Below are 13,937 nucleotides of genomic sequence, written 5' to 3'. Positions count from 1 at the left end.
CTATAAGCATTTCTATACTACCTGTTACCTGATAACTGGCTTATGTTCCGCAACTGGGCTACGAAATGACACAAACAAATACACGCAGTCAGTACAGTTCGAATCCTAATGGGTGCGTTCACAAAGGCTGTGGTATATGTTGAAATACAGTGCACTATAATTGTTGAAAATTTTGTATGCCTCAAATGAAGTTAACCGCGACAGACACAACTGACCACTTCAGGGCTGCTGGCTTGGAGTCTTGTATTAAAATGTATTTTTTTCAGTTAACGTTGACATTAAGGGTATCTGGTGTTTCATTGACAAAAACAAACAAAAATGCAATTATTGATGTTCAAGATGTCACGTGCTTGCTCACGGAAGACCAGGTGGGATACATGGTTGAAAAATCGTAGACCTTTGTTACTTTACGCCGGGCCGTTAGTAGTCCGTGTAATATTTGACTATGTACGTCTGGTATCAACTGACATAATATCACAATTCGATAAATTGAGTAGCATTTTCAATTACAACGAAATAACGGCAGCTGATAGAGGCAAACGTTTTGGGGGCGAAGCTCCTTATGGCGTGCCTTGTGCGTCCCCGTTGTTGATAACCGCCCCTCGTTAATTTTTGAACCGGTCATAGAGAGCGGGACTTGTACTATACGCAGATAAATGCAAATGGTACGACACCAGAGGCCGCTACTTGTAGAAAAGAAGAATTGACGTCACACGTATGGAAGGAGAGAGATACGATCGTTCGACTATGATGGCGTGTTCTACGGCGGGGCCATACGCCAGAGGGCTCTCTATAGTACCATAAAGCACCATTTTGGAGCACGCGCGCATTCAGAGGCTCGACGACGGAAGATGGACAAGGCTGCTTAGCGGCGTGCACGCAGGGGCGCGGCGGCTCGTGCTCGAAGAAAGGACCTCGACGTGCAGGCGTGCGAGGTGGAAGCGCGCCGCGAGGACCCTGCAATACGACAACGGGATGCCGAAGCGGCGCGGCAACGGTGTGCGGACCGAGGTTCGCCCCACTCTCCATCATTCGCCCCGTGAATATGCTGTCATCTTTTGTAGGACACAGGAATAAAACACATTACAAAGCTAAGAAGCATGCATAGACATTGCATTAGTTTGCTCTTTTAACTACTCTATGGGTTCAATCAATGTAAATAATTTGACGCAAAAACGACTAACAACGTGTGGGGAATGAACGCGCAAGATTCTCATTAAGCCGTCTGCCAAAAAAATAAGAAAGAAGTTTACTCTAGATTTGTTATTGGGCTTTGTAACTCGTTTGTACCCTCGAGCAATGCGTCGCACTACTGCATAAGACCATGCGATTCTTTATAAAACATTTTACTGCTAATCACGCATAAAACGGCCGTCAGTCCTTTCGCAGAATATGCGAAATATTATGATAATTTAGTGAGTTGTTAAGCGCACATGTTCTTTAAAGTCCTCTCATTCAATAAGAAGTAAGATCAGTGAAACATGATTCTATTGTTTTTTTACCTGAACACAAGCAATGTCCCTTAGCTGTGGTAATAATTCTAGTTGGTGACACCTAAGCTCCTATTAGCGTAGCGAGATCCAGAAAGTCTAACTTATGAGTGTTGGGCTGATGCGCTATATTAGAGTAGCATTTATCATTTCGTAAATCAGTTTAGGTCCGATCTACAAGCAGGACATTGTCAAATGAGAACACATAACTTCAATACGATTGCCTGTGATGCATTACTATGTCAGGGATTTCATGTTGTTGGTCTGTACATGATACTGAAGTGTGGTGAGGTACTGAGTTTATGCCCCTGAGATCCAGACAGGACCACTCAATGTTTTTCGATTGGTCAATGTTTTATGCTTTTGCATTGATAGTATTAGGAACACATTGATGGCAGCGGGTATTTGGGGATAGTGCTCATTGTTTTGCATAATAGTTACGATTGCAAAATTTTGAACAAGCACAAAAGTATAAAAATGCGTACAGAATATTCACATGCCTTGTCTCAGTTCTCGAATACAACTAGGTGTTTATTCGAGGCAAGAGTAAAAAAAACAGATATTCAATCAAATGAAATGTCCATGCATACCATAAATGTTCGCTAAGATGGCATAATTTTCTCGGTAAGGACATCACGATGGTTCTCTTTCCAACGAATGAAAATCTTTTCCTTCAATTATTGATGCAACTTCAAAAACCAGTGCAAATATTTAGAAATGGCAAAAAAATTACAGAACAAATTTTTCCAAACTTACCTGGCGTAGGAGTTTCGGTCGTCGATCATGGGGCTGCAAAATGGCGAGTATCCCAAGAGGGACGCTTTGCCTTCCATTTCGAACTGATGCTGTGGCTCCGGTCTGAGCCCGGCGTCCATAACGGGCAGCAACTGGTCACCGGGCACTTTGTTCGTCATTTCCGGCCAGCGCCAGACACTACAGGCGCCGAACGCGCCCTCTGCAGGCCGACGTCTTCAGCGTTCCTTAGGTAACCACCTGGCCGGGCGTCAGCCAGAATGGCGTCGGAGTGAACATGGCCTCCATAGTCACTTGTTCCAGCTGTCTTGACTACACCGAGGATAAGCTTTCACTGTAGATGATAGGTAGTCCGTGCTTTGTCTCACCTGCATTCAGAGCAATCCAAAAAGAAAGTGCGGTGTGAGCCACATTGTACTGCACATACTATATGTAGGAAAATATTAAAGGGGAGGTGAAAGGCTTGAATACAGAGAACACGGTAAAACAGTGTAGGCTCTCAAACATTCTTGAACACAAGAGGTGAAGATTTAAAGGTAATGGAATAGAGTGCAAGGAGAAAAACAGTCCAACAGGCGCACATATCAATATCCCTAGCGATTCGTGGGTGCTGTCTATCATTTGTCTCAGAATGACTTGTCTTCATCCTTGGCGAAGAGATTTCATCTTGTCAATACTTTGACTCCAGGGATATTCCATGCTTAACGATTTCTGATCCCTGCAAGGTGACATCTTGGCCTGGTCTTGCTTGCATGTCCTTCACTTTCATCATGAAAATGGGGACCATAGCGGCTTCTTCAAGTGTTTGGCATTTTCCGTTCTATTATTCTCCTTTTCCCCCACCCCAAGTGTAGGGTAGCCAACCGAGCCAAGCTTGGTTAACCTCCCTGCCTTTCCTCTATATTTATCTCTCTCTCTCTCTCTCAAGTGTGTGGCCTTTTAAAAAAGCTGCAAAAGGTGTACTATGCAATGCAGTATTCAAGGTATAGCTGTTCAATGTATTCTTGGGAAGAAGACTTTCATAAACTCGGCGAAGTAGTAGCAAAATACAATTACCAAGCTTTGCAGCTTCTTATTTGTAGTTGGATCAGTTTTCAGATTTGTGCATACTTGTGCAGTACAGCAACATTCTGTTGTGGGCGGCGATTGTACTATGATTACAAACACATTTGGAATGCAGACCTTAAGTTACGAGTGCAGACCTTCAGTTACCTGTGAAAGTTGTAACGATTTGTAAAGCTGGAGGGTTCAGTTTTTTTTTTGGAAGTGAGTAAATATTCAACTGTCGTAAAATAGATTACTTATGCCAGTGCTATAGTCGCATGCTGATCACTAGTCGCTGTCGTTCTGATAAGATCAGCAACATAAGAGGCTTGAGGTCCACGGAAGTGGTCGTGCTGTGATTAACATCGAAGCTGTGTCGTGGTAAAAGAAGCGCATTGTGCACGACATCCTAACTTTCCTACATTGGCTTGCCCGTCGTTTTTCTTCTACACTCGGCCTCTGCTACGAAATTGGATCTTGTTCATCCTAAAGAGGCCCGCCGTGGAGGTGTAGTGGTTACAACGTTCGGCTGGTAACCTGAAGGTCACAGCATCGCATCTCGGCTACGGCGGCCGCAATTTCGATGAAAGCGAAAGTGTTTGAGGCCCGTGCATTTAGATTTAGGTGCACGTTATGGAACCCCGGGTGATTAAAATTTCCGGAGCTCTACACTATGGCGTCTCGCGTAATATTATCAAGGTTTTTTTGAACGTTAAGTACGCAATAATAATTTATTACTTGTTCAGCCTAGAGAAGTTGCCCAATTTGAGATAGTATGCAAGCAGACACAAATGGTGCATGAAGAGAACTCGTGGAAAAACCGAATCGTCCTCTGAAGCTTTGTACATTGCGTAAGGACAAGCCTTTCAAAACACAAAGAAACTGGCAACAAAATGATCAAACTGCAAATTCAATTGAATAAAAAAAAGGAACACATTGAATATGTCGCATATTTCTACCAAGCCGGTCAAACAAAGCCTACACAGACCAGGACTGCTGAGAGATGCAGCACGTTAGGCATATCGTCGAAATATATTCCAATACTCAGGACCCTTCCATTCCAGAAGACAATCATCATTTCCTTTCGCTTTCTCTTTTCCAGCGGCGCAATTCCTCAATCCCTTGGCGGTGTGCGAAAGGCGTGCCATTTTCCGCAACGCAGATTTTCGATTAAGCCGGCGTGTCCTCGTCGGGCCGCTGTCCTGACTCTCCTTATCTCTTTCGGCGCAAGCAACGGCGCAGTGAACAAGATGGAACAATCACCGTCCCTTGAAAGCAAGTGGCGAGGAACGCAAATACCCCGCCTCTCGTCCCCAGGCGAGGAAAGGTCATGTGATCAATCTTCTCCGGTGATGCGCTGTGCTTGCTGTCGACTGCGTTCCCTGCCGCTGTCCACATATCCTGGTGGGAGGATGGATTCGCCGCAGGCCTGCCTGCCACGAAAACTGTTGACACCGTGAATACAGCCTCCGGGCCTAAGCTCCAACGCCCTGTGAAAACAGAGCCGGAGTAGTGCGGCGTCTCCACAAAGCGTAATTGGGAACATTAGCTTATCCTTTCGCCTCCAGTCTTGACGATTTCCCCGGCTATCTCTCTAATTGCCCCCTACTTTGTGTCAGCTGGCTCCGCCTCATCATTATCACCAAGATTGCGGATTAGCTCTAGCACATAGTTCTATGCAGCATAGAAAACGGTTTTGCTTCTCTCCGATTGTACTAGACTGACCAAACGAAATCCGACATCGTTTCTTTTTGTATAACAAGTCATATGAACAACTGCTCATGATAACCACGTCAAGTATGCAAATATGGTCCCTAAAGGTAGTTTTGGCTGCGATGTAAGCGTTCTGATTGAAACTACTTCGATATGGCTCGAACTGTAGACGGTCTAAACGAAAGTGCTTGCATTATTCAGTCCTCTACTTTCGTATTCCAATCTATAAGTACGGTGCTTTAACTCTAAATGGACCAAAGGTTACATTCAGTCGCACAGGAGGGCAGGCGAAATTGCACGCCTGAAGCTTAATGTCTTCTACAACATTAGTACCCATGCTTTAACACGGTGCTATCTACGCTATAATGTTCGTTGCTTTGCGTCGGACACTTTTCTAGCCGTATTGCTTCTGGCGGAACTGTTAGGATTTTAGGAGCAAAACTCCTCTTAGCATAACCTTGTCCCGCGTCAGACGTAACAACCAGTATCTCCCGAACAGTATGTTACATGGCGCTGTCTCATAAAAGTACATACAAACTGCGTTGAATGAGAATATTCTAGATGCCGCTGTACCGCTACTCTCCGATTGGCGGCTGCGCTGGCTGCGCTTGGGTGCGTGGGGAACGAGTGCCTCTCCGTCTCCTTGATTGTCACCGAACGTGTGGGATTGTTGGTGGGCCATAGACGAAACGAAGCGGCGGGCATGGAGGGCCGCAGTGGAGGGCCGTTGCCTGGCAGACATGCAGACAGACAAGATAGAGAGAGAAAGAGACAAACAGGCAGACAGGCGGACGGACGAACAAAAGCACACACACTCGGACGGATGGACGCATGGATAGATGGACGGATGGATGGACGGTCGCTTCGCCCCACTCATCATCATTCAATCCGTGGTTAGGTTGTGATTCTTTTATGATGTGCCTAGTGCGAGGAATAAGATGTTCAGGATCGATTATCATCTCGACGTAGCCGTATAAGATATTCAGAATCATGTATTTAAGGCCCATCACTTTGAAGACTTTTGTTAGCTAGGGCATTTCAGATTAATGCTACCGCAGTCGCGGCATAGTTTGACAATAGGGCCATTTTAATCGGATATGGGTACGTACGTCTTGTGCTGTTGGTTTTTAAGCATGAAGCCAGTTCTGGAATAACCTCTTTATTCATGCGCTACGGCTATGAATGTTCCATAACGTGGAGAACACACAATAAGTACACATATTGTAGCAACAGAAGTCATTTTGAAAGCAAATAGAAGCGCCTTGACCTTCTTTCGCGACGCACAACATGAAAGCTTCGATTTGTATACAGCCTCTGCTGTCACGCAGTAGTTGTTGTGCCACTTTTAAAATGAGAAAAGTTTACATGTCGTTACTTTTTTGTATACGTTGACTTCTGAAACCAAATTTTTAGGCGAATTTCGAGCTTAATTGTGCGACAAGTCACTGTTCGTTAACAAACTTCAGGATGACCATTTTTGTAGTGAGCAACCATGTTTAAAAAAAACAATTTGAAATTTACCCTATAAAATATTTTCTGTCATTCATTACAATTATCCTCGATTATGACGGGGAATCTGGCATCATATTGATGGCTTGTACTGGCTTTCAGAACGTGACGTCACGTTCGCAAAGCTCCGTCGTTTGTTAACAACTCCCGTCATACTACGCCACTACGACCCTTGAAAAGTGCACATACGCCAGCGGTGTGAGCCTGGACGGGGTCTTCGCATAGCGCAAATGAGGTTTCCCTGAGGATGTCATTGCATATGCAGGTCGTTTGCCTAATAAATACGAGACGAAGTACACCATCACGGAAAAAAAATATCCGGCAATCGTCTGGGGCCTTACGATGATGCTACCACCTTGATGCTACCACCTTATTATTATGGCCAACCACTGGTGTCCCTACTCATGATCATGTACTATGGAGATTGTCGTCAATGAATGATCTCTCAGGCCATTTCACCCGCAGGGCACTTCACCTGCAAGACTACAATATCCACGTGTTGTACAGCGGATATCACTGTGAACAGTAGGAAAGACAAGAGGGGTCTTGTTGCGTGCGTCCCTGAGTGCACAATTTGTCTTAAGCCATTCCCGGACTGTTTGACCAAATCAGAAAGAGGTGCGTCGCCTATTGATTTCGAGTGCGAATCTAAATAGATACGCAGTTCGTAGCAGCGGCCGTACGCGGTAAGCGTGTTCTCTTGGCCGGGGAAGAGAAGCTTAGTGTGTGCATCTATTGATATAATTAGATGTCTTCTTTTCATAGAAGTTCGTGGTAGTCAACCAAACGGACAAGCAGATGTTTCTCGCTTGCCCGGAGAAGTACACGACATGATCAACCGTGCCTCCGGAATGATCAATGCAGTGTCCACCATTATGATGCTAGAGATTGCATCATGATGGTCATTACGGCAATATATCATGAACACGTTTTCATTAGAGGACATAATGTGGCGGAGAAACATTACCCATGTGAGCGCAAGCCCACCGAACCAATGAAGCTCTTAAACACAATTTGTAGTGTTCATAATTACCAAGCGATTGAAGTTGACGAGTCCACTTGTGACTGTCACTGTATATGCTATTTGTGTGTACACGTGAACAATATTTGTGTAGCTATGACCAGGCCTCTTAGTAGCAAACGATGCACCCAACCGCCCCACCAAAACGTTCCTTATGACATGCCAATAATTTCAAATGCATTCAAAGCATTCGTATGGTTTGTATTACGTGTGAAACACATTTATTCAGACTAATGCATAAATGACTAAGACTACTGATCCAACGTGGGGAACGTTTTGTTATGGCAGACTCTGATGTCCATAGTATCGCGTCAAACTTGCACGTGTCCCCACCAAGTCACCATCTCTCGTTTCTGACATGAATGGAGCCATCTTGGCTGGAGAAGTCTTGGCCTCTTACAATCTTGTTCCTCGGGTGCTTCATAATGTTCTATGTATGTATGTATGTATGTATGTATGTATGTATGTATGTATGTATGTATGTATGTATGTATGTATGTATGTATGTATGTATGTATGTATGTATGTATGTATGTACGCATGCATGCATGCATGTATGTATGTATGTATGTATGTATGTATGTATGTATGTATGTATGTATGTATGTATGTATGTATGTATGTATGTATGTATGTATGTATGTATGATGTATGTATGTATGTATGTACGTACGTACGTACGTACGCATGTATGTATGTATGTATGTATGTATGTATGTATGTATGTATGTATGTATGTATGTATGTATGTATGTATGTATGTATGTATGTATGTATGTATGTATGTATGTATGTATGTATGTATGTATGTATGTATGTATGTATGTATGTACGTGTGTATGTATGTATGTACGTACGTATGTATGTATGTATGTATGTATGTATGTATAGCGCACTAGTGCGGGCTACAAGAATCCGACCAAAAGACCGACGATGACAACGACGCAACAAGCACGACATGGTCGCTCCTGTTCTTGTTCACATCTGCATAAATGACACTAACACTTCAGTCAGCTTATTTGCAGAATAATCAGTGGATTTAGAGTACATTTTAATACATTTGTTTTTGCGACTATGAACGCGCGAGAACAGGAAGAGTAGAAGTACCTGATGTTGGGCAACCATGCCAACAAAGGAAAAAAAAAGATACTTTAAACTTTTCTACTTCGTGAAATCATCTGACTGTGCCCGGAAGTCATCAAACACTTCCACTTCTTTTTTTCCGGCCCCTGCCAGTACTTTGTGGAGGTGAGTGACACCTACCATATGGTATGGGCATGCAAGCTCAATCTTTCGTTACCCTTATAAGACCAACCACATCCGAAAAGTCATGCAGGCTGCTCGGCTGCCAGGGCTTTCCGGCCACTCGAGCTACGGTGAGACGTATCACGGCAGTGTTCATGACCAATGAGACCCTTGACTAGGGTTTCCCCGTAATATAAAAGCGGAGCTCGCCCACTAGGACCGAGTTTCACAAACATTGTAAATAATCGTTTAACAATTGTTCCCAACTACGCATAGAGTGATCTGCCAGAAGCTGGCGTATAACAGCTCAGCTCCATAAACAAAGCCAGAGAAACCACCTGAGAAAAAGTAATACACGTGCTGAACAAAAACCCCAGAATTTAGATTAGGTAAAAGAAAAAGACACAAAGACAGAAGATAAACTCTCGTAAATTATGTCTTCCGAACTTCGGGTGCGATGATTCGCCAATCAAGCTACCACAGGCACAATGCTTCCACAATTCCCTATTCTCAAAAACGAAACTTAAACAAAACAAACTTGTGTACATAGCGTATTTGTTTAGACGAATGCTGTAGTAGATATAACTATTTGAGGCCTTAGCGGTGGAAGTGGGTCATTGTTGCTAAAAAAAATCAGCAATATATTGCAGGCGACTGCAAAATACACCATCGTGTGATGCCCCGTGGCGTCAGGATTACTGAAGTCGAGGCCAGTAAAGCACAACCTTAACCTGGGGTCACAGCGATGAAAATAGAATTATGTCACCAGACATGTCAAAGTAGGAGCCGAATTCATAAAGAACACATCAGCAGGAAGGAGAGCCATCATCTCTAGAGAAAGAAAGAACGATATAACTTGAGGCTTAAAAGTATGCTCGATAGCCTCTGCAGTTCAATAAGTACAGTGTAAACTTTTTTACTGTGGGCACGAAATAATGACAGGCGGTGATGGCCATTGTAGACGTGAGCGATTACAATATCGACCCCACAGCAGAGCTGATGATGGTCAAATGCCTCCCTGCGTAGTATCATTTGGGAAGGAATCATCAATTTGGTGGCACATTTTTGGACGAAACCACCGAAATGAACAAGTATTATAAAAAATCCACTCAATGGCTATGCACACCCCAACAGTTTTGCGAAATATGTGCTTTGTGAGTTGATAAGATGCCTCTGCTGCTTCTACTGGTTCCGTCGTGGTAAATTACTGCCGAGGTGTGGCGTCGCTGTACTCGAGAAGACAGGTGCGCTCGGGGATACGCGCCCGGCGTAAAGTGTGATGCCCTGAGGACAAACTGACGTCCACAATGTCGTCAGAAGTCTGGCGTCTTCGGCGCGACGCCAAACACGCACATTATCTGATAGTTTTTCTATGTTGTTATTGCGTTCAGAATCACGATATTGCTTGTTTTTCTGCTCAGTCTCAAGTGAGGAGAAAGGTTTTCAGCCACGGTTGGATCAGAGCTATGGTGTCGCAGAGAGCCGTAGTCAGAGAGCGCTGATCCGGGGATGGCTGAATTTTCCTAAGCAACGAGCCATGTTGTTTGCGGGTGGCTGGCCAAGGCGTGCCCTTTGGCAAACAGCAGAGTGCAGAGACAGACACGCGGAGAAAAAGAAAGAGTAAGAAAAAAAACATAGCCTGACGTTGACGAAGCGGTCGGAAGGCTCTATCTAGCTCGCTCCTCCAAAGAAGCTTATACGGGAAAGCCCTGCAGCGAGACTCAGCAAGGTATAATTGCTTTTCGCAGACTGGTATGTATGCGGAAACAGCAGGGTGAACAAAAAATAAGACACGCATTGTTTTTTTTCAGAAACAAACACTGCCTGTAACCGTGGTTATTTTATTTTAATTTTTTTCTGAAATGGTATAACTACCACGATAGGAGGTTAACGGCATAGTTACTTTACGGTAAAGCTTGATCATGCAGATTGCATTCCCGACCCCAGTCTGTCGCATTCCGATAAGAACGAAACGCAAGAAAGCCCCACGTAGTTAAGGCTTGCGCACACGTTCAATGAACCCAGGTTGTGATCAACGATTCGGAGTACCGTGTAAAAATTGATCAGGAGTCCTCAACTAAGGTGTGCGTCCAATTGGTATCGTTCACTTGGCTCCAGGACCACACTAACCGTCATGTTAGTACAGTGGCTCATGTGCTCGCCTGTTGAATTGAATGTCACGGCTTCCATCTCGGCCATGGCAATCGCATTTTACATGAAGATGAAAATACTAGAGGCCAGTACACTTTAGTTAGGGGCACGCAAAGTAACACCGGTGGCCAGAGATTCCAAAGACCACCGATACAGCATGTCTCCGAGTTAAAACGGGCTTTTGGCCTGTACAATTCAGAGACTGGCTAGCACTAGAACATATTGAATGTATGAGAGGCAAAATATCTCAGGTAGAGATGAGCACATTGGGAATTTTTGTAGCGAATATAGAAAAGATGCGAAAACAGGCAAAGATGGTGAAGCTTCACTAGATATTTACAAAGCATTTGCGGGATTGCTGGTTTTATCAGGCTTCCCAAACTCTTCGTGAAGCCTTGCTTTCTCTGTATGTTTTTGTAACTTTGCAGATAAGTTCTCTACTTGCCCTGTGTAGAGATCTAGGACTCACATGCGCTGACTAGCGAGTCCTTATTTCATCAGGAAATTCAGTGCACTGAGTTTTCTGATGAAATAAGGACTCCCTAGTCAGCGCATGTGACTTAACTTTGCGAAGTGTTTTGTTATACCGCGTACAGGCTGCGCTTTGCTTAAATAGCTTCACAGTTAGTAAGACGACACAAGTCTCTTTTTTTCTAATATAAGAATCAAGTGAAGTACAAAAAATAATCTAGCATTATATTTTTATCAGCCTTGCTCTTCGATTCATGGTGTAAGAGCCATCATCACCGCCTTGACACTTACTATTATCATATTCATCAGCCTGATTACGCCCACTGCATGGCAACGGCCTCTCCCATGATTCACCAATCAACACGGTTTTTTTTTTGCTTTATGCTGATACGTTATACCAGCAACTTTTATTCCCATCAGCCCACCTAACTTTTTGTCTTCCCTCCGCGCGTTTGCCTTATCTGGAAGTCAGTTACCCTTAATGACCAGCGGTTATGCTGCCTACATGCTATGTGCCCAGCCGATGTCCATTTCTTCTTCTTAATTCCAACTATGATATACTTAACCCCTGTTTGTTCCCTGGCCCACTCTGCTCTCTTCTTGTCTATTAAGGTTACACCTATCGTTTTCCTTTCCATTGCTCGCTGCTTCGTCCTCAATTCAAGCTCAACACTTTTTGTAGGCCTCCAGGTTTCTCCTCTTAAGGTAAGTACTCGCAAGATGCTGGTGTTATATACCTTCCTCTTCAGGTTTAAAGGCACATTACCATTCATGATTTCGTAATGCTTGCCGAATTTTTGCTAGAAATAATTCAATTAACTTTGTCAAAAAATGTGACGACTCTGGTCATGAATATGATGATATTTGGTGCCTTATATTCGAATGCATAGACTACGCCAATGAAAGAAAAGCTGAGAGAAAAACTAGCCACTTTGGAGAGACGCCCACTCACATTTCAGTAGTTACTTCGACCGTGGCATGAAAAGTGTCTTGACTAAAATTGCGAACATCTTACTAAAATACTTCTTTGTCGACACTGTGCTACGCAAAATGCTTATGATGAACAGCTAAGCGTCGCTATATAGAAAATGGTGGCTTACTGCGTATAATTTGGGTAAAATTAGAAATGTGTGCGTTGGAACGTTCTACCGCGATGCGTACTCCGACGTTAGAACTGCATATTACCATGTTATTATTCAAAAGCCTTTAGGTCTCCTTTGTATTTCTTTCTTTGGTTATTATTCGTTTACTTCAGGCAACCCTTTTTCTTTGCTGCAGAACGTGCAGAAATAAAATAGCCAAAACTATAGGTGAGGCGAGTCAAACAGAAACAGAACACATGCGCGTATGAAAAGCGAGGCACGTTTAAATCTATAGCAATCACTGGTTACATCGACAAGCTCCACACCTTAACTTTCAACGCCAGCTCTTCAAAAACACCTCGAGGCTCCTGCTGTCAACGTCCAAGATTGATAAACTTCTGAATGTCTGGTCACCTAGCAAAATGCTCATTCACAACAGCAAAACAAAACAGGTTATCGTGCATTCACAGAGCTCACCTGTCCTCGCATACGTGAAGCCCGGCCACCACACTTAGCCAATACTATAACGTAAGCTCAGAAACCGATAGCTGCGATTATCTGGGAAAGCCTGGTTTTCTAGAGGGAAGGCTTTCTTCCACTGCGGAAACGCTAGGACAGGACATCAAGAAGGTTTGTAAAAGGGCATAACGTGGGTGTGCGCGGGAGCAGTGTAGGAACGTGGCTCTCTTCCTTTGTGTGCACGGCTTGACTCTTTTCACAAAAAAGGCCACCGCTTTGTACAATTCAGTGGATTGTGAAGTCGATGTGCACTTTCGATTGTAGCGGCAGTCTTTCGACTCTCTCCTTTCGTTCTCCTTATCCCGGAGCCTCACTTTGCCAGTGCTAAATAACAAGCCAGACAGGCGTCTTGTTGAGCTGCCTGACAATACTATATACAGAGAAGGATATCAGGAATGTGAACAACAAGAATCACACAGTGCAAGTCGACTTGTCACCATATAGCAGAAATAAAATAGCAGATTTATCAAGGTTTCTTTTCTTATATTTCAAAATAAACAATCCTGGATGCTGTCCGAACTTTATTTGGGAAGAGATTGCTTTCCTTTTCTGGTCTGTGCAGGCCACACAACGCAGTGAAGAAGCGATACAAACGTTGTCGCGATTGCATGACGTGCAAAGAAAATGAACAAAGAAGGATTATTTGTCTTTGACTTTGAAAGCGGATGCTTGAAAGAAACCGTGGTCGTCATCGTTGGTTTTTCTGTTTGCTTGCGTGTCTTTGTCCCGAATGACATCCCGGTTGCCTTGTTTTTTAAGCCGTCTAGCTTGAGGGAGCCACGATGCAATATCCAGCCCATTATCTTGCGGCGAAACTTCTGACATTAGCGGCCAAGCGCCCGGTCACCATTTTCATTCAGCGGCGAGAAAAGACCCGATGATGAAACGGCAGCGCAGACTCTCCTGCGACTTTGTTCGTATCGCTCAACAAAAAAGGCG

At 44.0% G+C, this 13,937-nt stretch overlaps 1 protein-coding gene across 1 annotated transcript in view; it reads right to left on the bottom strand.

The window, feature by feature from the left end:
• Positions 1 to 13,937, bottom strand: part of LOC119165355 (potassium voltage-gated channel subfamily KQT member 1-like) — a 134,667-nt gene that overhangs the window by 61,946 nt on the left and 58,784 nt on the right. Inside the window, exon 2 of the mRNA XM_075871575.1 lies at positions 2,247 to 2,611. Within this exon, the coding sequence (XP_075727690.1) occupies positions 2,247 to 2,404 (158 nt within the window). The 5' untranslated portion in view covers positions 2,405 to 2,611. The remainder of the gene's footprint in view (positions 1 to 2,246; positions 2,612 to 13,937) is intronic.

This window comes from Rhipicephalus microplus, chromosome 8 (assembly GCF_043290135.1).
Source record: "Rhipicephalus microplus isolate Deutch F79 chromosome 8, USDA_Rmic, whole genome shotgun sequence".
NCBI lineage: Eukaryota > Metazoa > Arthropoda > Arachnida > Ixodida > Ixodidae > Rhipicephalus > Rhipicephalus microplus.
The sequence above is the reverse complement of the archived record's forward strand: the minus strand, read 5'-3'. Positions and strand labels throughout refer to the sequence as shown.